The sequence below is a fragment of the Protopterus annectens genome, chromosome 5.part1 (genome assembly GCF_019279795.1).
Source record: "Protopterus annectens isolate FY-2018-M chromosome 5.part1, PAN1.0, whole genome shotgun sequence".
Taxonomy (NCBI): Eukaryota; Metazoa; Chordata; order Ceratodontiformes; family Protopteridae; genus Protopterus; species Protopterus annectens.
In genome coordinates, this window is record NC_056736.1 from 524,428,471 (window position 1) to 524,451,944 (window position 23,474).

Sequence of the window (23,474 nt, forward strand, 5' to 3'; positions counted from 1 at the left end):
TTCCCTTGCTATCCAGCTTCAAGTGAACGTTTATACTGGTTTTCTGTGGAAGGCTCCAAAATATCTTCATATGGCACTTGACCAATTGCTTCCCATTCTACTGGTTTCCCCTTCATTTGGATAACCACTGCTCTATCCTGTTGTGGTGCTTTCTGAATTAGATTTTCTACACTGAATCCTTTATTTTGCAGGTATTCCTTAGCCTCAGTTTCTATTTCTTTAACTTCACTATTACTAATCTCCTTTTCTGCTTTTCCTCTTTGTCTTCTTATTTTTTGTATTGTAAAGTTTTCCATATCCAGATTCCTTTGCCTGTATTTCACTACAAATATCGTTGGTGCTGTTCTTTTTGTATTGGTTAGTTTTGCTTTTTCCTTTGCATAAATATTACACCATATTAAATCTCTTTTTCTTTCTCATGTCCATATTTCTTCTTCAGATATCTCTTGATCTTCCGGCTTCTCCTTACTTTGTGGACTTGCCCCATCTTGCTGTGATGTAACCTGTTAAACCTTCTACATCAAATCCTTCACTCTGCAGGCACTCCATAACTTCAACTTCTATTTTTTTTTAACTTCTACTTTGCTAATCTTTTCTGCATTCCCTCTATGTGATATTGTTTTTTTTTTATTGTGAAATGTTCTATATCTGGATGCCTTTGCCTGTATTTCTCTTAGACTATCTTTGGGGCTACTTTCTTTATATTGATTAATTTGGCTTTCTCCTTTGCATAAATACTGCACCATATCAAATCTCTCTCTTTCCCATGTCCATATTTTTTTATAGTTTTCAAAAAATCTCTAGGTTTTGTTTACATTTTTGCAAGCCCTCAGATGCTTCTTTTTCCAAACAGATCAGTGTTTCTTGATCTAGACACTGTTTTTCACAAATCTGTTGTATTAATGAATAATACATTTTTATTTGAAGCTTCTGACAGTTTTTCTTGTGGAGGCATTTTTCTTTTCTCTATTTTCTCTCTCAATCGTTTTGTATATCTTGCGTCTAGAAATTCAGTTTTTTTGTATAACAGGAACAATACATAATTTCTTTCTTATCCTCAATCGTCCACTTTATCATCTTTATGGCTTTTCTTTGGCCTATCAGTTTTTATGATTTTTGTGGACTACTACTTCCTTCTACAAGAGGGGGGGGGGTCCATCCTCCCCTTGGGCCTGGCCTGCCCCCATTGTAGGATTGTTTCCATATTTTGAGGATTCTACACTGTGACCTTTTCCAGTCCTGGCACCAGTGTGCCTACCAGGATTGGGCACTTTTTTATCCTGGGTCTTGTGCACCCAGCTATATTTTTAAAATGTTTAACCTACTTCTGTCCATGATATATGCTATATAAATACAGTCTATATATCAGTGTCGTCTTGGTGAAATTTTGTGAAAAACAGGGTCCACCTTGTGAAGGTACTCACCAAGACTGAAGGATGAATTCAATTTCAGCAATAAAACTCTCCTTTCCTTCCTGGCTTATCATCTCTCCATTTGGACTCCTATCTTGGCTGTAAGAGTCCCGAAAATAATAAGATATTCATAAGTGAATAAATATTTGGCATGATAACCCAAAAAAGTTTATGTCATATAGATTATGAATGTTAAAGAACACAACTGGATTTTTGCACTTCCATACCACTTGAGAAATTACTTTTTAGTAAAAAAAAAAAAAAAACTGCCCAGAAAAATGGCCCTCCTCTCCACTGACAGCCTTATAGCAGAGATGTTCTCCATAGTATGACTGTTATGGTTGTGTGCATTTTATAAGAACAAAAATATAAGTTATGTACTTACCATAACATTCCATGTGAGTTGTTTATCTCACCTTTATTCTCACTGATGGGTTCGGCGATAGCAAGCTCAAGGTTTGCCAGTATCTCGAGACCAGCCCCTTATCCCACAGTGCACTGCTGGAATTACCTCAGATCTTGTTTGCTGCGAATAACAGTCTATACACATATACAACCCATACATACTCTCTTATATATATCTACGAAGAACAGTTCCCAAAGGGAAAGAAGAAATATTGAATAACCAGGATGGCACTAGCCTCCAAGTCAACAGTCAGCCAGGAGGGGGAAGGAGGGAGGGATGTGAGAATAAAGGCGAGATGAACAACTCACATGGAACGTTATGGTAAGTACATAACATGTATATGTGAAATTGTTAAATAAAAAAAGTTATGTACTCACCATAACGTTCCATCTGAGTAGGTAACTTCATTTGTCTGTAACCTGTGGGTATTGGATCCGTCCTCGGATCCGAGCCGGCAGCTTTACCTAGCTAAAAGATCCGAGCCCCTAGCTCCTCCCCTACCCATAATCCCCTGCTACACATCCCCCATCCTCAGATCGAGTTTGCCTATAAAGACTCCACAAGACCCTCGAAAGAGGCCAGTAACCTACTGCCTAACAGCATGAGCAATGCTATCCCATGGTTAAGAAGCACGAAACTGGTTAGGGTGAATGGAGGGGGGGGGTCGGTTTCAGACAAATGAAGTTACCTACTCAGATGGAACGTTATGGTGAGTGCATAACTTCTTTATTTGAAGTAGTTAACTTCATTTGGTCTGCAACCTGTGGGACAGAGTCCCCAGCTACCTAGAAACCTTGGGCGGCCCTCAAGGAAGAATATTCCGGAGCACCGCGGAGCCAAAGCAAGCCCTACTCCTGGATATCATATCCAATTTATAATGGGAAATGAATGTATGAGAGGAGGACCAAGTAGCTGCTGAACATATGTCGTCTATAGGAACTCTAGACCAGAACGCTGCAGAGATAGCTATGGATCTGGTTGAATGAGCATGGATTCCCACAGGTACTGGTTTGTTAGAAGCTAAATAGGCCTGAATGATGCACTGTGAAATCCAGTTGGCTAAAGTAACTTTGGTAAAGAAGACTTGGCAAAGGACACAAACAATTGATCAGATTTGTGGTTGGTTGCTGTCCTGTGTAAATAAAAACGCAGTTGTCTATGTACATCCAATTTGTGTAATGTGTATTCCCCTTTGTTCTGGAAATTGGGGAAAAACACTGGCAGATTAATAGACTGATTAATATTCGACTCAGCGGATACTTTAGGGAGGAAGGAGGGATTAGTCCTGAGAGAAACTCTGTCCTTATGAAATATTAGGTAAGGTTTTATACAGAGGGCTTGAAGCTCAGACACTCTCCTGGCTGAAGTTATTGCAATCAGGAAGGCTGTTTTCCAAGATAAAAATTTCAACTGAGCAGAAGCAGACAGTTCGAAAAGGAGAGCCCGTCAACGCCTGTAGGACCAATGTTAAGTCCAATGGTGGGACCGCCTACTTAACTGGCGGTTTTAACAGAAAGACGCCTTTTAAAAAAGATTTGCAAATCCTGGTGGAAGCCAGTGATCCTACATCATCCCCAACGTGAAAATGAGAGATGGCTGCCAACTGTACTTTAACAGTAGATACACTGGCTCCCTTATGAAAGATATGGGACAGGAAATCAAGAATAGTCGGAATAGGGACAGTAAAAGGGTCTAAGCCCCTGTCTTTGGCCCAGATAGAAAAACGTTTCCATTTACTACTGTAGATTTTTCTGGTAGAAGGTTTATGTGCTGCTACCAGAATAGCTTTCACTGGTGACGAGATACCGAGAATCCTTGCTATCAGCGGAACTGGATCAACCAAGCCATGAGCTTGAGGTCATCCAGGTTTGGGGGTTGTAATCCCGCAGAATGAGAAATTAGATCCGGAATGGGATCTAAGATCCAAGGAGGAACTACACTGTGAGACCGCAGGTAAGAGAACCAGATCTGGCAAGGCCAGAATGGGGCTATGAGGATTATCTTGCTCCCCAACCAATGGGCTTTCTGCAGGAACTTTGTCATGAGCGGAAGCGGAGGATAAGCATAAAGGAGACCAGGTGGCCAAGCATGAACCTGAGCGTCTCTGGGGCTCTCCCCTACTGGGGGAATTACAGCGAAAAATTCGCTGCACTTTGTGTTTGACGGAGAAGCAAAAAGATTGCAGCAAGGTAGACCCCATTTGAGGAAGATTTGTTTTGCTACGAACGGGTTTAGAGACCACTCGTATGGTCTGAGGATCAAGTGATTTAGCTTGTCCGCTAGAATGTTGGTCCGGCCCAGAATGTGCGTTGCTACCAGAAAGCAGTTGGTGGAGATCGCTCATTCCCAAACTCTCATAGCCTCTCGGCAAAGGGGATAAGATCTGGTTCCTCCTGGTTTGTTGATGTACCAGACTACAGCCATGTTGTCCGTCTGAATTGCAATAGTTCCCGGAGGAAGAAGGTCTTGTAGGGCTTGCAACACCAGAAGCACTGCCCTCATCTCCAGAACACTGATATGCAGAACGGTCTCTGAGGGAGTCCACGTGCCTTGGACAGTTCTGCCTATAGCATGCCCCCCCCCCACCCGAGGCGAGAAGCATCCGTGGTCAACGTGGCTTGGGGCCGAGGCATGACAAATGGTCTCCCCTCTCGCAGCTCCTGAGAGTGAAGCCACCAGAGAAGGGAATCCTTGCAAACCCTGCTCAAGGGAATCGGGGTGTTCAAGGGGTGCATTAAAAGTGACCATTGGTCCTGAAGAGTCCACTGAAGAATTCTCATGCGCAGTCGCACAAAGGGCGACAGACCGATGGCTGCTGCCATGGAGCCCAAAGCCCTCAGGACTAATTCTGCAGGTGGGGCTGGGGTTTGGAGAATTGCCAAAACATGAAGAGACAAACAGTGCACCCTGTCTGTTGTTAGAAAGGCCTTGGAGTGGCGTGTATCTATCTTGGCCCCTATAAATTCCAGAACCTGCACAGGATGAAGGAACAATTTTTTAAGGTTTACAGAAATACCCAGATGCTGAGTAAGAGCCAGGGTATAATCCCTGGCAGAGCAGAGCTGATGGCTGGTGGAGGCGGTGAGGAGCCAGTCGTCCAGGTATGCAAAGACCCGAATGCCCTGAAGTCTCAGGTGGGCTGAGACCATTGTCATGACCTTGGTGAACACCCTGGGGGCTAAGGTGAGGCTGAATGGAAGAGCCCTGAACTGATAGTGACTGGCTCCCAGCTGAAAGCGGAGGAACCTCCTGGATCGTCTGTCCATTTCTCTATGGGAATGAACAGGTTTAGAAATGAGAGGTCTAGGATAGGCCTCAGGTCCCTCATCTCTTTTGGCACTAAAAAGAACCTGGAGTAATTTCCCAATCCAGACTGGCCTGGGGGGACGTGCTGGATGGCTCTTTTTTCTAATAGCTTCGGAATTTCTGAAGCTGCCGCCTCCCTTTGATCGGGTGGGACATCGAAGAGGCGTTTCAAAGGAGGGGGAAGTCTCAGAAAGGGAATGGAATAACCTCTGGATATAATTCGGAGCACCCACCGATCCGTAGTAATGGACTCCCAAGTTTGGAGGTGCTCCGACAGACGGCCCCCGACTGCCTCCAGAGAGGGACAGTCAGGTAAACCCTCAGGGCTGTTGCGCGGGCCTCTCCGAGAAAGGTTCTCGAGACCCGAAATTCCTCGGCCCCCCTCTGCCTCTGGGCCGGCGTCCACCTTGTCCTCCTCTGCCTCTGAAGGATGAGGGGTCCGAAGTAGGGCGGGACTGCTGTGATTTCCGGAACCACATCTTCTTTTGTCCCCTCTGGTTCCTCGAGAAGGACAGTTGGGGATTAGAGTCTTCCCGACTTTCTCGCTTTGGACCAGCGTGTCGCGGGCGGTCTTGCCAAAGAGAGTAGAACCGTCAAAGGGTGCATTCATGAAGGATGCCTTGAAGGGTTCCGCAAAATCGCAGAGGCGGAGGCAGGCATGGCGCCGCAGAGCGATGCCTGCTCCGCTGGCCCTAGCCGCTACCTCCGTGGCATGGGAGAGTAGCCGCATAGAAGTGTTAGTAATAGATTTCAGAGTGGCCATGCGAGCCGAGAAGGTGCGTTTGTCCTCGGCCGCCATGGACTCCGGGGGAGCTCCAGCGTATTTCTTAATCAAGTCTTGTTTGAGTCTGATGACGTGTGCCATATAATTCAGCGCCCTTACAGAAAAGGTAGTTGAAGCAAACATCCGCTTTCCAATGCGGTCCAATGTCAGAGATTCCTTATCTGGAGGGTGGACCAAGGAACTCTCCTGCGCTAGTTCCTTCTTGGTGGCAGCCGCCACCACCATGGCATCCACTGGAGAACCATTAGACCATGCCAGCCTATCAGAAGGGGGACTAAGTATCTTGTCTGGCCTTCTGGGAATTGGCTACACGGTGTCTGGCTCCTTCCAAGCCCTAGTGGGGTCAGCCGGGGGGGGACACCCAAGAAGTAGACGGGCCTGCATCAAATGCCTCCAGAAACACAGACTCGTCCGAGGAAGGTTTTTGGGCAGACCACCCTCCTCTGATTCGCAACATCTCCATGATGTCTCCAAAGGAGACATCCTCAGGGGGTGACTTTGGGGAACCTTCCCCTTCCTCCAAGTCTGTGTCCTCTGTGAGGGACTCAGGGGAGTCCAGGTGCCTCCTTTTGCACTTCCGTTTGTGAGGAACCTCCTCGGTGGGGCTATCCGAGGAGGGCTCACCCACGGGGTCTTGTTCCTCTAAGGGAACCAACTGGAGCACCGATGCAGGCTGTCCCTGTGGCCGGATGATGGAGGACAGGCCCAAATGCGCAGGGGTGTCGGATGGATCCGCAGCCCGGACCGGGGATCTGGAAGTCCTCGACAGCGCCCTCTCCACTACATCAAACGCCAAGGGCAAACCACTCTCCCCTGGCTCCGAGAGCAGCTCCCTTGGCTCCGATGCAAGGATCGGCATCGGAGCTGAAGCGGTCGGACCTGAGAGGGAAGTGTGCTCCGATCTAAACGGCGCTGAAAACACAGTTCCCCCCACGGATCCGACGCTCGGCTCTCGGCCCAGAGAGCTAGGATCCGACATGCTCAAGGGCATATTCGGCGTCGAAGTAATCAAGACCGTCGGCGCTGATGGTTCCCCGGGTCCGAAACATTACGGATCCGAAGACTCTGAAACCCTAAACCGGGTCAGAGAAGGAGCGATCGGGGTAAGAAAGGGGCCAAGCTCCTCCCCGGAGGGGGGGGGGGCTGGAGCACCCCCATCTGCATTTGAGCCTGCAGGAAACGACACATCATCCGGTCCAAATCAGCGTTGGTCAAGCTTCTGGTGGATCTGGAGGAGGTCGTAGAGGCAGGCCTGGAGGGCCGCCTCGAGGACCTCGAGGGAGACCAGTACTCCTCTTCCAGCTCTGGGGAAAAGCAAGGAGAACGATGCCGAGAATGAGGAGAACCAGAGGCCCTCTTAGCGGGACTAGCTACCTTCGCTGGCGGGGCTGAGGGATGAGACTCAGCCTGCCTTTTATGTTTGTGCCAGTCCTTATCTCTCCTTTTTTCTTTAGAAGAGGAAGAAGAGTCCCCCTCACACTGAGAAGCAGTGGGAGTTTGAGTCCCCAACAAGGGAGGGGGACTGGAAGGCACGGAAGCCGCAGCCGCGACCGGTGCCTTAGAGGGAGAGGAGGAAGAAGAATCCAGGGGCAACAATCCCGCCAGGATTAGCTTGTTCCTCCTATCCCTGATAGCCCGGGGGTTGAAAGCCGCACAAACCTGGCAGCTGGTGGATAAATGGGCCACCCCCAGGCAAATAATGCACTGAGTGTGGCCATCAGCTGGGGACAGCTTATGACCACACTCAGTGCATTTAGAAAAAATGACTTTAGGCCCTTCAGCCATCACACCACACACTCACACACTAGGGGGAGGGAATGAAACAAATTTGAAGTAAATTTACTATAAAAAAAATGCACTAAATATATTAGTCGATAAAGGGGGCTAAACAATACACACACACCAAAGAAAATTAGAAAAAAAAAAAGATTTTAAAGGTTTTTATCAAACTGGAAATCTCACCCACGCCTAAGAGCTCGTCTCTAGAAGCTGCTACAAGCCGCAGCAAACTAGATATGGGGATGGGGGATGTGTAGCAGGGGATTATGGGTAGGGGAGGAGCTAGGAGCTCGGATCTTTTAGCTAGGTAAAGCTGCCGGCTCGGATCCGAGGACGGATACGGTACCCACAGGTTGCAGACCAAATGAAGTTAGCTACTTCAGATCTTGCCGTTTATCCCAACTGATGGGTAGCGTCCCTAGCACCCTCAACCCTGGGTGGCTCATGGGAGTATGTTCTTCAGTACCGTAGAACCAAAGGAAGACCTGTCCCTAGAAGCCTTATCTACTTTGTAATGTGTGATAACGGTATGAGGCTTAGACCAAGTAGCTGCTGTGCAAATATCATCAAGGGGCAATTTAGCTTGAAAAGCAGAAGAGGTAGAGGCAGCTCTGGTAGAATGAGCTTTTGGTTTGTGCGTTAAAGGCATGTTCACATTTTCATACACAAAGGATATACAATCGGATAACCATTTAGAGAAGGTTGTTTTAGCCACTGGATTGCCTTTTCTTGCTTCTGAAAAGGATGTAAAAAGTTGATCTGATTTCCTAATATCCTTAGTTCTGTCAAGATAAAATCTGAGCTGTCTGTGAACATCAAGTTTGTGCAGCATATATTTCAGTTTGTTAGAGTGGTTGGGGAAGAACACTGGTAGTTCAATGACATGATTGATATTTGACTCAGAACAGACTTTAGGTAAAAATGAGGGGTTTGTTCTGAGAGATACTCTATCAGCATGGAAGATCATGTAGGGTGGTCTGATGGATAATGCTTGAAGTTCTGACACTCTGCGGGCAGACGTAATGGCCACAAGAAAAATTGTTTTCCAAGATAAGAATTTTAAAGCACAAGAAAAAAACTGGTTCAAAGGGAGGAAGAATAAGTTGAGACAGCCTAAGGTTTAAATTCCAGGGAGAAAAGGGAATTTTGATCGGAGGTCTCGTATGAAGAATGCCTTTAAGGAAGGTTTTGGATAATTTATGGCTCACATTTGAGCCATCAAGACCAAGGTGAAAATTTGAGATAGCAGCTAACTGAACTCGAACTGTACCAGCTGCTGCCCCTTCCTTAAAAAATGTTGTAAAAAATTCCAAAATGGAAGATAGCGGAGCTCGAAAAGGGTCAATGTTCTGTGCATTGGCCAAATTGAGAACCTTTTCCATTTACTGCCATATAGTTTCCTGGTAGATGGCTTGTGAGAAGACAAGAGAATCTGTCTTGTATCTTCTGAAATTGAATGAAGCCTGGCAATTAGGGGAAGTGGATTAGCCAAGCAGTCAGTTTCAGGGACTGCAGAGAAGGATGAAGGTCCCCTGACGGGTGCGTCAGAAGGTCTGGAACTGGGTCCAGGATCCATGGATCCTCCAACAGATGATGGTGGGGAAACGGAAACCAAATCTGTCGAGGCCAGTAGGGGGCTATGAGTATAACCTTCCTTCCCAGCGATTTTGCTTTCTGTAAAAATCTGGGTATTAATGGGAAGGGTGGAAATGCATAAAGGAGACCCGGGAGCCATTCGTGTATCAGTGCATCTCTCTGGGGATGACCCAGAGGTGGTATCAGGGCAAAGTAGCTTCTGCATTTTGAATTAAAGTGGCTGGCAAAAAGGTCGCAGCAAGGCTGAACCCATTTGCGGAAAATCAACTCCGCAACCTGTTGTTTGAGAGACCACTCGTGAGGGAGTAATATTGCCCTGCTTAGCTTGTCCACTATCACGTTGGATTTCCCCGGGATGTGCGTTGCTAACAGAAAATGCTGGGATGACACTGCCCATTGCCAAACCCTGAGGGCTTCTCGACAAAGGGAGTAAGACTTGGTTCCGCCTTGCTCGATCAAATACCAGACTACTGACATGTTGTCGGTCAGAACTGCCATAGTTCCTAGAGGGAGAGAGTCCTGAAAGTACTGCAACGCTAGAAGTACCGCTCTCAGCTCTAGAACACTGATGTGCAGATGTGATTCTTGATCTGTCCATGTGCCTTGGGCAGTCTTTCCATGAAAATGCCCCCCCATCCTATCAGGGAAGCGTCTGTGGTCACAGTGGCTACTGGGGGGGGGGGGACAAAGGGTCTTCCTATTGTAAAATGAAGAGACGTCAACCACCACAGAAGGTCTCTCCTGCAAGAATCTGTGATAAGAATCATGTGGTGCATTGGTAGTTTCTGGTAAGACCACTTCGCGGAGAGGAGCCATTGAAGGATTCGCATATGCATCCTTGCGAGTGGTATAGCCAGGATTGTTGCCGCCATCAAACCTAGTACTTTCAATACCTCCGCTGCTGTAGCTTTGTTTTTTTGAAGCCAGTGAGCTGACGTTTTGGCGGAGAAGAGAAACTCTTTCGAAAGGGAGACGTAGAGTGGTGGTTGAGGTATCTAACTCTACTCCTATAAAAACGGTATGCTGAGATGGAGATAAGGCAGACTTTTCGATGCCTAATTGATGGCAGAGAGTCAGAGTGTATTGTATTGCCTGAGGCAATTGATGCCTGGTGGTAGCGGTGAGGAGCCAATCGTCTAAGTATGGAAACACCTGGAATCCTAGACGCCTCAGGTGAGCTGTGACCACTGCCATACATTTGGTGAACACTCTGGGGGCTGAAGTGAGACCAAAGGGCAGGGCTCGAAACTGGTAATGATTGGCTCCCAGCCAGAAGCGCAGATGATCTCTGGAGTGTTTGTCCATCTTTATGTGATAGTACGCGTCCTTGAGATCTATGGAACCCATCCAATCACCTTTCCCTAAAAAGGGAAGAATGGACTGAAGCGTGACCATTCGGAACTTCTCTTTCTTTACGAAGTTGTTGAGTCTGTTGAGGTCTAAGATAGGTCTCCAGTCCCCTGTTTTCTTTGGTACCAAAAAGAATCTTGAGTAAGTTCCGAATCTGACTTGGTCTGCTGGGACTGGTTGGATGACTCTTTTTTTCTAGCAAGCTGTGGACCTCTACGATTGCTTGTTCCCTGAGAATGGGTGGAACATCTGGTATTTTTTTGATAGGAATGGGTGGGGTAAAGAACAGTATGAAATATCCTCTGGAAATGATGCTTTGTACCAAAGTATCTGATGTTATGTTTAGCCAGGCTTCTGGGTACAAAGACAAGCAACCCCTGAGATTGCCTCCAGAGCCAAACAGTCGGGCTCCATTTCAGGGGACGCTGGTAGGACTGACTGGAGAACTGACCCCTGTCACCCTGTTGCTGCAAACCCCCTCTGCCACGGGGGCAGTGTCTTCCATTATAACCCCCTCCTCTGCCTCTAGAGGGGGTTTCACCATGTGTGTCCTGAAAGGCTGCCTGAATTTTTCAGAACCCCCCCCCCCCCAGGGCCCTTGGGGTAGGGCCGAGTAGGAGTGAAAAACAGACCCCAACAGCAGATAAAGTCTTGCCTTCTGGCTCACACCTGGTTAAAGTTTCCTTTACTTTGGGCCCAAACAGTGATGAGCCATCAAGTGGGGTATTAATAAAGGAAGACTTGAAGGGTTCCGCAAAGGAACAGAGACGCATCCAGGCTTGTCTGCAAAGAGCAATGCTCAAACTAGCGGCTCTACTCGAACCATCAGCTGCATAGGATATGAGATGCATGGATGAGTTCACTACTGAGTTTAGGGTAGTGAGCTGGGTGTTGACTTTGGCGGCCACTCCTGTAGCTACCATACCCTGGAGAGTATCTCCCAAGTCTTTCAGGAGATCTTTCTGTAGTCTTGTAAAATGGGTCAAGTAGTTCAGTGATCGCAGAGAAAAAGTCACTGAGCTAAACATGCGCTTCCCATATCTATCCATAACCCTAGAATCTCTGTTAGGGGGATGGATAGAAAAGGATGTCTCAGATGCTTCCATTTTGGTGGATGCAGCCACCACCATGGTGTCCACAAGCATTACTTTTGTCAAAAATGGCTTATCTACTGAGGCAGATATGAATTTGTTGGGTCTACGAGGGACAGGTTCCATGGCCTCCGGTGACTCCCACACCTTATGAGAGATCAGTTCCATGACCTCGTCATAAGGCAGAAACACCCAAGAAGTGGAAGGTTGAGACCCCAAAGCCTTCAAGAGCACAGACTCATCCTCAGTAGGGGTCTCGGACTGCCAATCGCCCCTCTGACTAAGGATCTCTAGTATCTCTGCAAAGGAGATATCCTCAGAGGGGGATCGAGGGGACCCTTCTGACTCATCTAAATCCGTGTCAGATGTCAAAGACTCCTGTGGGGAGTCTAAGTGCCTCCTCTTGCACAGTCTCTTCCTGAGCACCTCCTCAGTGGGAGGATCTGGGGAGGTCTCAGAAGAGCAGTGGACACCCTGTGGGGGTACTTGAGGCTCGGGGTCTCTACGCCTAGAGGGGTCGGTAGATGCAGAAGTAGACACAGGAGCTTGAGGGGAGAGGGAAAGCTGAACCGATGCTGATGTCGTCTTTGGAGACAAAACTCTCCTCGTAGCATCGAAGGCACCACGGCTCCGACGTGAAGGAGTGGACGGACCCGAGAGCACCGTCTGATCCTCCCGCACCGAAACCCTGGGCTCCGAGCCTGAGGTAGGAGCTGAGCTCATCCGAGCCGAAGCCCCGAGAGGAAGAGTCGGCAGCGACAAGTTGATGTGACTATCCTCCCCAGACCAGACAAGAGAGCGTCAGCTCCGAGAGCCCTAGGTCAGCGCCGAGGACATCCGAGTAGATGGAGCCAATAACCCCGGTGCGGGTATCGGCTCCAAGGGTTCGGCCACCATTGGTTCAACTTCCTTCATCTCCGAGAGTCCAGTACGGCTCGGAGGAGTAGACAAGTCCGGTTCCATGATCTTCAGCACCAACGAGCTGGTAGGGGCCGACAACAATTTGGCAAGTCCTGGTGCCTGTAAAAGCTTCTGCACTAGCCGATCCATGTCCAAATCTGAAAGGCTGACTGAGGACTTAGCAGAGTGCACTGAAGGTGCTGACTGGAGCAGAGGTGAAGAAGGAACTTCAGAGACCGGATCCAATACTGACAGCTGGCTCCGAATCAAAAGTACACTTGGTTCAGATGACTGTGGAATCGATGACCCTCCTGAAACTTTAGCCTTTTTGGAGACCTTATCTGATGACTTGGATTTGGAGGACGTACTAGCACCTTCATGGCTACTCAAAACTTCCGAAAAAGATTTCTGTAGCAATCCCCTGTCTATAAGTTTCCTCCTTCTCTCCAAGAGGACTCTTGAAGAGAAGGAGTAACAAATGCTACATGTGTCTTGGAGGTGCTTGGCCCCCAGGCAGTAGACACATTGAATGCGTCTGTCAGTGACGGACATTTTCTGCCCACAATCTGGGAATTTTTTGAATCCCGATTTGGGATGGGATCTTCTCCTTATCATCTGACATACTGAAGAGGAAAAACAGTAAATTAGATTCACAAACAACTAAGCCCAAACCGGGCACTATCCACAAGTATTATATATATATATATATATATATATATATATATATATATATATATATATATATAAAATATAAATATGGGGCTAAGAGGCCCACAGAAAAAAACTAACTACTAAAGGGATTAATAGTAGGAAAAGGGGGCTAAAGGCCCACACAAACTAAGAAGCCAACAAGGCCCTAATTCTTAAACTAGTTGAACTATCTAAACTATCTAAACTTTATAATAGAACTAACACACACTAGATACATATATAACAAAAAGAAAACTTTTTAAAAACTTGCTGTTGATTCGTTTCTAAAAGGGTCCAAGCTAGCTGGATCACCGATCTCTCTTGGCATGGCAAACTAGATCTGAGGTAATTCCAGCAGTGCATTGTGGGATAAGGGGCTGGTCTCGAGCTAATGGCAAACCTTGAGCTTGCTATCGGATGTGTCGGAGCCGAGGATCGGCTCTGAACCCATCAGTGAGAATAAACGGCGAGATTTAACAACTTCACATCTTATCACTCCTGAAATACATCCGACTTACTATTCAAAAATGTTTTGAAGCAGTTAGTACATCTGGATGGCTATATATCTGCTCAATACAGCAATGATAGGACAATGAAATAATTAATCATTCCCTCTACCTATATCAAAGATAAGAACCTAATCCTCTCAGATACCCTAGATGAGGACAGAAATTTTCTATGAGCATAAGTATTCATATGAAAGCCAAGGAGGGATAAGAAATGCTTGCAAAGAGGTTGTGCTGGTGGGTGAGTGGGTGGTGGAGTACAACAGGACAGCACAGGTCTTTTTTTATGGCATGAAATGGTACTCACTGACCATTTCCCACAGTGCCTCATATCTGCTTTGCACCTCTAATACTGTATGCACTACTGAGAATTCTGGAAGGTCCTGTGAAAAGTCTGCAAGGGTCATTTCAACCCTTGACATCAAGTCAGAGAAAAGAAACACAGATTCTTGTGCCCAAGTTCAACATCAGCGATATCTTACACACCCAAGGGACCAATCCATAGGAGATGACCACCAGCCACATGCTTAAGTGTGGGAAGAGTGTTACTTGGATCTCACTCTCAGAGTGGCTGATGCCTCTATGACCTCTTTCCTGGTCATCCACAACACAAAGGGAATTTTACTCTCTTGCTAGAAGGGAGCTTAATGCCAGATATGCATCACATAAAAACACAGAGGTGGCACATTTAGCAACTGGCAGAGGCTTTGCTCATTGCCTGGTCTCCTGCTAACTTGCCTTCGGATGTCTTTGGCTCCTTCCTGGCAAGGGACCTTCTGGCAGATATCCACAATGAGAAACTGACAATGCCAACAGCATGTAAGACATGAGATATACTGAATTTCCCAGAAAGCATTCCACTAGAACCAGGTGAAGTGTTACCATTTTTGATAAACTTCATTAAACTCATGATCCAAACAGTAAAGCTCTGGTGTGAGTCCAAGTTTAAGATAAGACTGCTCACCAATTGTATGCTGTAAACTTCCTGAGGTAGTGAACATGGGAACTGTCCAGTAACACAGACTAGGATGACATTCAAACTGTGGATGTGGCAAGAAAGACCTGGGAAGTGTGGATAAGGCTTGTAATCTTAGCCAAAATTAGGGGTGGTGCAATATGCACTAACAGGGCATGGGGGCTTTTGATCTTAAAAGAAGTGCCAGAAAAAAGCTCTAAGAAAGACGATCCAGCAGTTAGCAATATTTACTTAAACAAGACTGAACTAAAGATTATTTTAGCAAACTACTGCTTAAGATGTGACTGGGAGCACAAATAGCAGATGAATGAATTTTATTTTGTAACTGATGATACAAAGTCATTACTGATCACATCTGCATGTATTCAGTCCAGTATACAAAGTATATACATATATATATATATATATATATATATATATATATATATATATATATATATATATATATATATACCGATTTTGGCTAGTGGTGCAAAGAACATCTTTTTATACTTACCAGACCAGTTTCCCTGTGGAGTGATTGGGGAAATTGGTGGTGAAGCTCCACTGATAGTGATCAGCTTCTGTTGCTCTATCAACTGTAGGAGTTTATTGCGGGCTTCTGCACTTTGGCGGTTCAACTCAGCAATTCGCTCCTCCAGGGCTGATGGTGATGAAATGCTCTGCATAATAACAAAAATTAAAAGGTGATTAGGTTCCTGTAAGTGAAAGCAGATATAAATTACTTAAATTGTTAGGTCTTTGATAGAAGTTCCAGCAGAGGACACCATCATTCAGTGATTACAGAGCAGCTTCATTTGGTATCCTCAGCAAGCTAATTCAGAAGTGTTTCATGAGACTGATCTGCTGGGTGATGTGGGACCTTAAATGAATCCATCTATAACAAAGTAGTTTTCCCAACTCCAATGTAACCATCTGAAAATATAGTTAATATAGTTCTTCCCCACTCTCCTGCCAGGTTTATTCCTAATAATGTTGCACGAATTGAGAGTAAAAAAAAATCTGCACAGGGTTCTCAATTTTATACTTCATACATGGAAAACCAACAAGGGGAAGGGTGCTGAGGAATAATGCATGCTGCTGCAGTTTCTCTCAATATTTGTTGATATGGTGAATGGGACATATCTGTAATAATATACTCCAAGAATTCTCCGTGAGCAAGAAATAACCTACAGAACATAGTCACAGGCCATAGCCCTATTAGCCAAAGTGGGACAGATAAGGAGGCTACGCTCGGGTTTAAGAGAGGCTGTCCTGAAGAGGTCCCCAACCTTAGATATAAAATCCAAGCAACAGAGCTAAATGACACTGTGAACAAAGGACTATGTGGCAGTAGCACAGCTGTCTGCTGTTGGGACATTTCCAAAACAAGCTCTGGAGGTAACCATTTCCCTAGTGGAGTTGGTCTTAATATGGCACACTGTGGATCTGTTGTCTAAATGGCTAAGAAAGATCCACGTGATATGGGCTTACCAAGACCATTTTCTGTCATAAAATATCATGAATAAATGAATGTTATGACTAACCTTAGACAATTTAAAGGTTTTTAAAGTCTTTCCTACTGGCTTTGTGATTTGGAGAAGGAATACGAGATGAACAGATTAGAAGAGTATGACCTCTGAGACCATCTTGTTCTTGTGGAAGACCACATAAAGAGGTATGCAGACAAGGTGCTGGAACTAGATAATTTTTTACATGGTATAGGACATGAGAAACAAAGTCTTCAAGTAAAGTATCTAGAGTCTACACTAGCTGCTTCCTCCAAATGAGTTTTGTGAGCCAATACAACAAAAGTTAAGACCCCGAAGTGGAGCAGGAAATCTAAATGTACGCAGAGTCAGACTTTCCTGATGCATGGTGACTGCAACCTGCTAGGTTCTGTACTTTGAAGTAGATTAAGCCCACTACCATCCTCACCACCACCTCCACTATTATGCCCAGTAAGCATACTGATGTACAGCGGTGTTATTACCATCATCACCACCACCTCCACTACTATGCCCAGTAAGCATACTGATGTATAGCGGTGTTATTAGTGAGGTCTTGCTTGTTGAATGACTGTAGGTCAGCAGTATGCCCTGTTAATAAGTACAGCAATCAAATGAATATTTTAATATAATTCATTATCCCAATCTAAATTCTGGGCAGACTAAAAACCTTTGAATGCCAGTCTCAGACAAATGGAAGCCAAAATAATGAATCACAAAGTTAATATTACAGAACATGAAGTCAAGGTATCTAAGGATGAAGTGCAAGATGCTATCAAAAAGTGGACATCAAGGATGAACTTAATTATGTAGAAAATAGGACCAGGCAGTGCAGTCATTAAATGCATAGTGTAATGGAAAGGTTCAAAGGTATGAACTGCCCACTTAAGTGAAACACTATTTAAATCAAAGCTTAAATAGCAGCATCATGAGCTATATTACATTATAAATGCATATCACACCCTTGCATCTTAGCTTAAGGACTTTGTCACTAAAATGCACACAGTAGTTTTTTTGCGTACTAAACAATTTAAAGAAAAGACAATACATAAGAGATGAATGTTACAAAAAGCAGTTATTGCTAGATGGCAAACTGTTCCTGGACTGTAACTTTAGTGCTTCTACAGTTGCATGACATAATACTTTATTCAGCAAATAAACTGCTGACCAAATATCCACGCTTCTTTGATGAGTGACAAAATGCTCAACACCGCAGCTGTTTAAAAATATGTTGCATCAGAGGGACTGTGTAGGTTCCTGCTCCGTGATCAGTTGTTGATGTCACTTACGGTGAGACAAACAACAGCCTAGCCTAATGCAGAATAAGCTACTGCTTTTGAGATTGTATAAACTGTAATTGTATTGGTTGCTGGCATTATGACCATTTTACTCAAAATAGGGAATAAAAAAAGTAGTAGTCGAGTGTTGCTTAGTTTTAATTGTTGCTGTTAAATTACCATACTTTACATGCCATTGTGCTCCATTTGGCTGAGCTGCAATGAACTGCATCAACAGGACTTCCGCTCTCTCTCTGTATTACCAGACTTGGCATCACTCGTGATAATTACAGGACCCAGGATATAGCTAATTCTTTCATTTTTAACAGCCAGTTGTGCAAAATGTAAGTGCGTTCCTTACCGCTTACTGAGAAAGGGTTTTACAGTTCGAGGTACTGAGCTGGTTTGTGGGAAGGTAATTTGCTAGTGTTCTGGGCATTTTACTCACTCCATGGAATTAAAACTAAAGTACTAGCTGAATGTTTAGCTTTAATTGTTGCTTTTAAATTATTATATTTAAGTGCCATTGTGCTCCATTTGGCTGGGCTGCACTGAGTTCAGCAGTACTTATTGGTGGGGCACAGTGCTTTCCATAGTTGCAGGTCCATAGTTTTAAATCTTGTCTATACTCTGTGGTCCGTATAATATTGCTTCACAGACTGACCTGTGATCCTCTATGGATTCTCAGTCCTTGACATAACATAGCCAGGTGACACCATGCTGCATGAAAAAACTCATTGTTGCACTAAGCAGTTCCCTCTCTCTCCTCTCACAGTATAGCATGGTCCTGCTTTCATCTAAAACAAGAAGCATTAGCCACTGTCTTGCTGCTACAGTCAGAAAAGGGTAAAAGAAGTTACTGGGCATTAATCTTCGTGGCATTCAGTTTTACAAAAACAGCCTACTTGCATCTACAGGTTGGATAAATTGAAAATCACTCCACCAGACAGTCCAAACATATGCAAAACCCTGCTGGGTATATAACTAATTCATGAGAAACTCTACTTTCCTAGCATTTCCTATTATTTTATACCATTACTGCATAAAGCTAACTTCAAAAATCCTTCTCTGCTATGCTAGCATTTTTCTATTATAGGTATGCTATGGGGAATTGCACATTCACACCTGGCGTAGTGCCTATGTCCCTTATGGACAGAGGCAGTCTGTAAGACACTCAATGCATAGGCACAAACACATGCCATCCTCTTGCCCCTAGCGGCTATACACTAGATAGAAATGGGATATATTGGCTAGGCTTGTAAAGACTGTCAAGCTGTCAGCTTAGTACTCCCCATGAACCTATTGCTTGGTGTTGGAGTGTTTATACAGTCGTACACCACATCCTAAAACAATGGGACCCACAGACTACCCTTTACAGTCTGTTGCCAGCATGCTTGTACTTGGCTTCCTGAGGCGGAGAGCAAACTGCTTCATGTTCACTGACAACAACTAACTTACTACACAGAGAATCCACATGTGACAAGTGTAGAAACATACATAAATTATAAGATAGCCTCTTGTCAAAACACACTGTCAGCATAAACCAATCTAACGGTACCAGCATCCACTTCAGATCAGTATACTACTTACCAAAAAGTAAGCACTATGAAGTTGAGGTATTTAAGAAATTCCTTCCTAAGTCTCAAAGGCCTTCATGGCAAAAGACTGGAGCAAAGGTTCCTTAGCAGCACAAAGATGCTTCACAAATCACACAAACAGCTCCAACCAGCATAAAGACAAACTATTAAAAAGGGTCACACAGCTGGCACAGCAAAGCCCTTCAGGATTCTTAGGCCAGCCACTACATGGAAATATCAGTCAGAGTTGATTTCACAGCAAGACTCAGATGCACTGTTCAGCAGGCTGAGTAAGGACAGGGGAATGCTGAGATGCCTCTCTGGTGCCAGTATAAATGAAGTTATAACAGCTCTCAACTCTCTAAACCCCCCCCCCCCCCCAAGTACAAATATGACATGATTGTTAGCAATGCAGGCTTAAATTACCTGGACTGCACTTCCTTGCATTATATGAAGAAAGAATTATATGTATTAATGTGAAGATGCATACTACATTGATGTCTACAAGCTGAAAGCAATTAACCCTAAAAATAAAAAATTTTGAAACTACACCAATTGAAAATGGAAAACAAAACCTTGTGACTGGAAAACAGAAAAATAAATTAATAAATAAATAAATGAAACCTAGTAGAGCCTTCAGACATACTTTGCCTGAATAGTAATACTGTTAGTGAAAAGGTTTTTCATAAAATAACATGTAGGGTGTGATTTAGGGACAGCAGCATGTTTTGGGCTAGTACACGAGTAAGATTGGACAGGGGTTCTAAGTTGGGAATGCAAGACTCGGATTGTTAACCTCATTATCTGTTGTTCCGTGGGCTCATCGTGAATGACAATGTAATCCTAGATGAATAATGTAAGCATGTTCCAGGTAAGTGGAAATACCTGGTTTACTATGCAGTTTTCAGTGGTTGAGTTTGTTGTAATTTGGTGGAATTTCTCAAGGGTTACATGACTGAATCATTTTCTTTTTTTTTTGTTGTTTAATATTGCATGATGAACCCTTTACTAATATTGTCAATGGTATTATGACACCTACAGTAACTCTGAGAGATCTTTCTGAACTGATACTGTCTGTAATGGGAGGATAAAACTATGTGGTGGGGCTGGTCAAGAAGATGGAAATGTAAATCTGTGGGCTGTTTAATAGGGGCAACTATCCTATTATGTACAAACACATTATGTCAATTACATAGATTCTACCTTAAATGCATCCTTTAGCAATCTTTTGCTAAAGTGCAGCAGGTGAAATTGATCAAGGTGTGGGATTATTACTGCCTAGGAACCTACCTCCTAAATTCCAAGTAGAAGGAAACAGAATTGTGATTCTCTTGCACCCAACAGTGCCCATAGAGCACTGCAGCAGAAGCCTATGGTGAAAGATGTTTGCTATATTAGCAAGTAGGGTATATAATTAACTGCAGTGCTATCTTCCCTCCTTCCATATGTAATATGAACCTGAATAAATGTCATTTGGTGGGAACAGAGGCAGACAATAAAGGGTGAGTATATGAAAATGCTTTGTAACATTTTCCCACATGCCTCAAAACTTTAAGGAATGTAGGTATCCAATTCTGATAATCGGCAGCTGCTGTTTTTGAAGTAGTGTTTCTTACAAATATGTTTTTAGTGTCCTGCACCCACTGAATGGGGAAATTATTAAAGTATCTACCAGATGGGAGGCAACTTGCTACATCAGACAATTTGCAGCATCTGGTATTTTGCTACATTATATAGCTTCCAAGTAGCTTGGTCTCACAATATTACCTGACCATGGCTTATAATACTGGTCAAAATTTTAATAATACAGCTGTGTCCACACAGAAGCAATCTCAAGAATCCCACACTGCAGCCTTCGGGAGGATCATGTTGGCAATGGACTTCAAATATTATTAAAGATATTCACACTACAGGGGTAACTAGTTATACCTTACAACAACACAAGACATGCTGAAGGGTATCCCTTTTAAGGCCAGTTGATTACGTTGGACACCCATAGGGAAACTGGGTGAGTCCAGCCAGCAATAATATTTCCTTTGTGCTGCTCTGGTGGCTGATAAAGATAAAGCCCTGACTACAACACAGTGGTTTGATTAGTGGCCCGGGCAACTGATGGGAGCAACAGGGAAGATGGCTGCACCCATCCTATGGGAGAGGGCAAAGTGTGGGCAAGGCATGTAAGATGAGCTTCTTAATGGAGACAGTAAAGCCAATTGCAAAGTGCTTGGCTGAAGGGACTGGCAAGCTTGCTGATGGCAGCACAATGCAGAAGTATGGGTCAGGGTGGCACAGTCTGCCCACTGCACATCCCCTGAAGCAAGCCACAGCACATACATTGGGGGTGAAATAGGGTAGGATTAAGTAGATATATATATATATATATATATATAAAAATATATATGGTTGATGGTAGGATAGCAACAACCCTCCAGACACCCCATGCTGGGCTGCTTGGCCACGGTGTCAAATTCAATAATAGTCCAGGTGATGATTAGAGTGGCAGGTAGACCCAGCATGGACATGTGACAATGGGACAGCTGTCAGGATGACTCCACGGAAGGAAAAGAATGCATAAAAAATCCCTTTAAGAGCAGCTCACTCAGCATCCGCAACTCACTGCATAGGTTAAACTCTTCTTCAGGTTCTGTTTTGTCAAGGCTGAATTTCAACAAGTTAATTAAATTATTCACTAACCTGTTTGTAGCCAATTATCTATCCCACTGTGAAGGCTCACAGGACATCCTGCAGGCTAGAGAGGCATTTCAAAGATATGAGGCCTAGGTACAAAACTGTTCCATTTACTGGACAGGATTGGGCTGGCATTCCCATAGGTATTCAAGAGTGATTCAGAAGATATTTGGCCAGTCTATGACTTCCGCCTTGGACTCATCTTTCAGAGATCAAGAGGGTCCATGGAGTGGTGAAAGTGCAAGGAATGTCCCTGTAGAACAGCTAATTGCCCTTATAATACTTCAAAAGTGAAGAAATTAGTAATGGACAGCTAAAGGAATTAGCAAAGAAAATAATGTGTGTAAAATAAAAGGTGATTTAAATAATACAGCAAAAATAAGAGACAATGGCAGGATGAAAGAACAGTCATATGAGGACCAAGACTGAGTAAAATTGAGCACATTAAAGCAAGCAGTACAGATGGTTAAAACAACATTAAGTGAAGTCCTGCATTTAATGAAAACTGTATAATCGTTGATTGAAAATGTCATTTCTCTGAAGTGACAAAAACAAGTGTGTTCAATGTTGTTGACTAGAAATATGAAAATTAACTCTCTCTTTGCGAGTATTAAAATGAAAGCTATTGACACAGTAAAACCACAGACACTCAGACACGAACATAGGTTATACTGCTGGAAAAATATGAGAATTAATGGACAGAATTTAGAATTCAGACAAGAGACAGGCACAGAGTGGAATAACATGTTAGAAAACAGTTTTAAAAAGCAGAGACTAGATGGCTCTGCAGAGAGAGAGAGACAGAGAACGGGTGCACATATTTAACCTATTCTGGTTGCTAGATTTAAGGCAAAAACTGCCAACATATAGCAGTCCCATGGCACGAAAGCATGAAGCCTCAAATTTGACCCAGATGACTGATGTATAATTATGGGAACAAGAGCTGCAGGGAGACAGCAGGAACAGTGAAGATGACTGGACACTGGCAACTTGCCCATCCTGGGGGTAGGGAGGAGGTTTGACTCACTTGCACTGGTGATACCTGCAGGCCTGTGTGTAAAACTGTGGCAATGCGAGCCTACAGATGCTTGTATTGCAGTGGCATGCTCCTGTGAGCAGTTATAACATTAATAAGCTGAGATTTTTATAAAGAAATTTATGTGCAACAGGCACCCAGTAGAATCTGTCAAGACTTTTGTGGGAAGGGGGTTGGAAATCTGGGGAAACAAAGGAATCCTCAGCTTCCCAATACAGGGTGGATGGCTACTGGTTTTGGGGAATCCATACTCAATAAATCATAGCATCTCTTCTGATATTCTGACATCACCTTCCCTTTCATTTGAAAAATTATTTCATTTTAGAACTTGCATCATTAATGATATTTCTTAATTTCTTCAGATTCAGACTCGCAAGAAGGAGAAGATAAGATGGGGAGGATATCTACAAGGCATAGTCTAGACTCCTCAATGAGTAAGTGGTAACTGTGCAGCATAGTCCAGTCTAGAAAAATCTGATTAAGAAAGATCCTTTTCTTCAGAGGAAGAGAGGGATCTCATTCGCTTAATTGTGGTAGAAACTGGAAGAGAAGGCTGCAAAGAATGGATTGCCTTAAACAGGCCATGAGTGAAATTATACCAACCTTCTTGGGA

The 23,474-nt window shown here is 44.3% G+C and overlaps 1 protein-coding gene across 1 annotated transcript in view; it reads right to left on the reverse strand.

Moving 5' to 3' along the window:
* The window catches only part of SPICE1 (spindle and centriole associated protein 1), a 1,080,118-nt gene that overhangs the window by 147,719 nt on the left and 908,925 nt on the right, over window positions 1-23,474 (reverse strand). Inside the window, exon 13 of the mRNA XM_044072827.1 lies at window positions 15,293-15,458. Coding sequence (XP_043928762.1) covers window positions 15,293-15,458 — 166 coding nt within the window. The remainder of the gene's footprint in view (window positions 1-15,292; window positions 15,459-23,474) is intronic.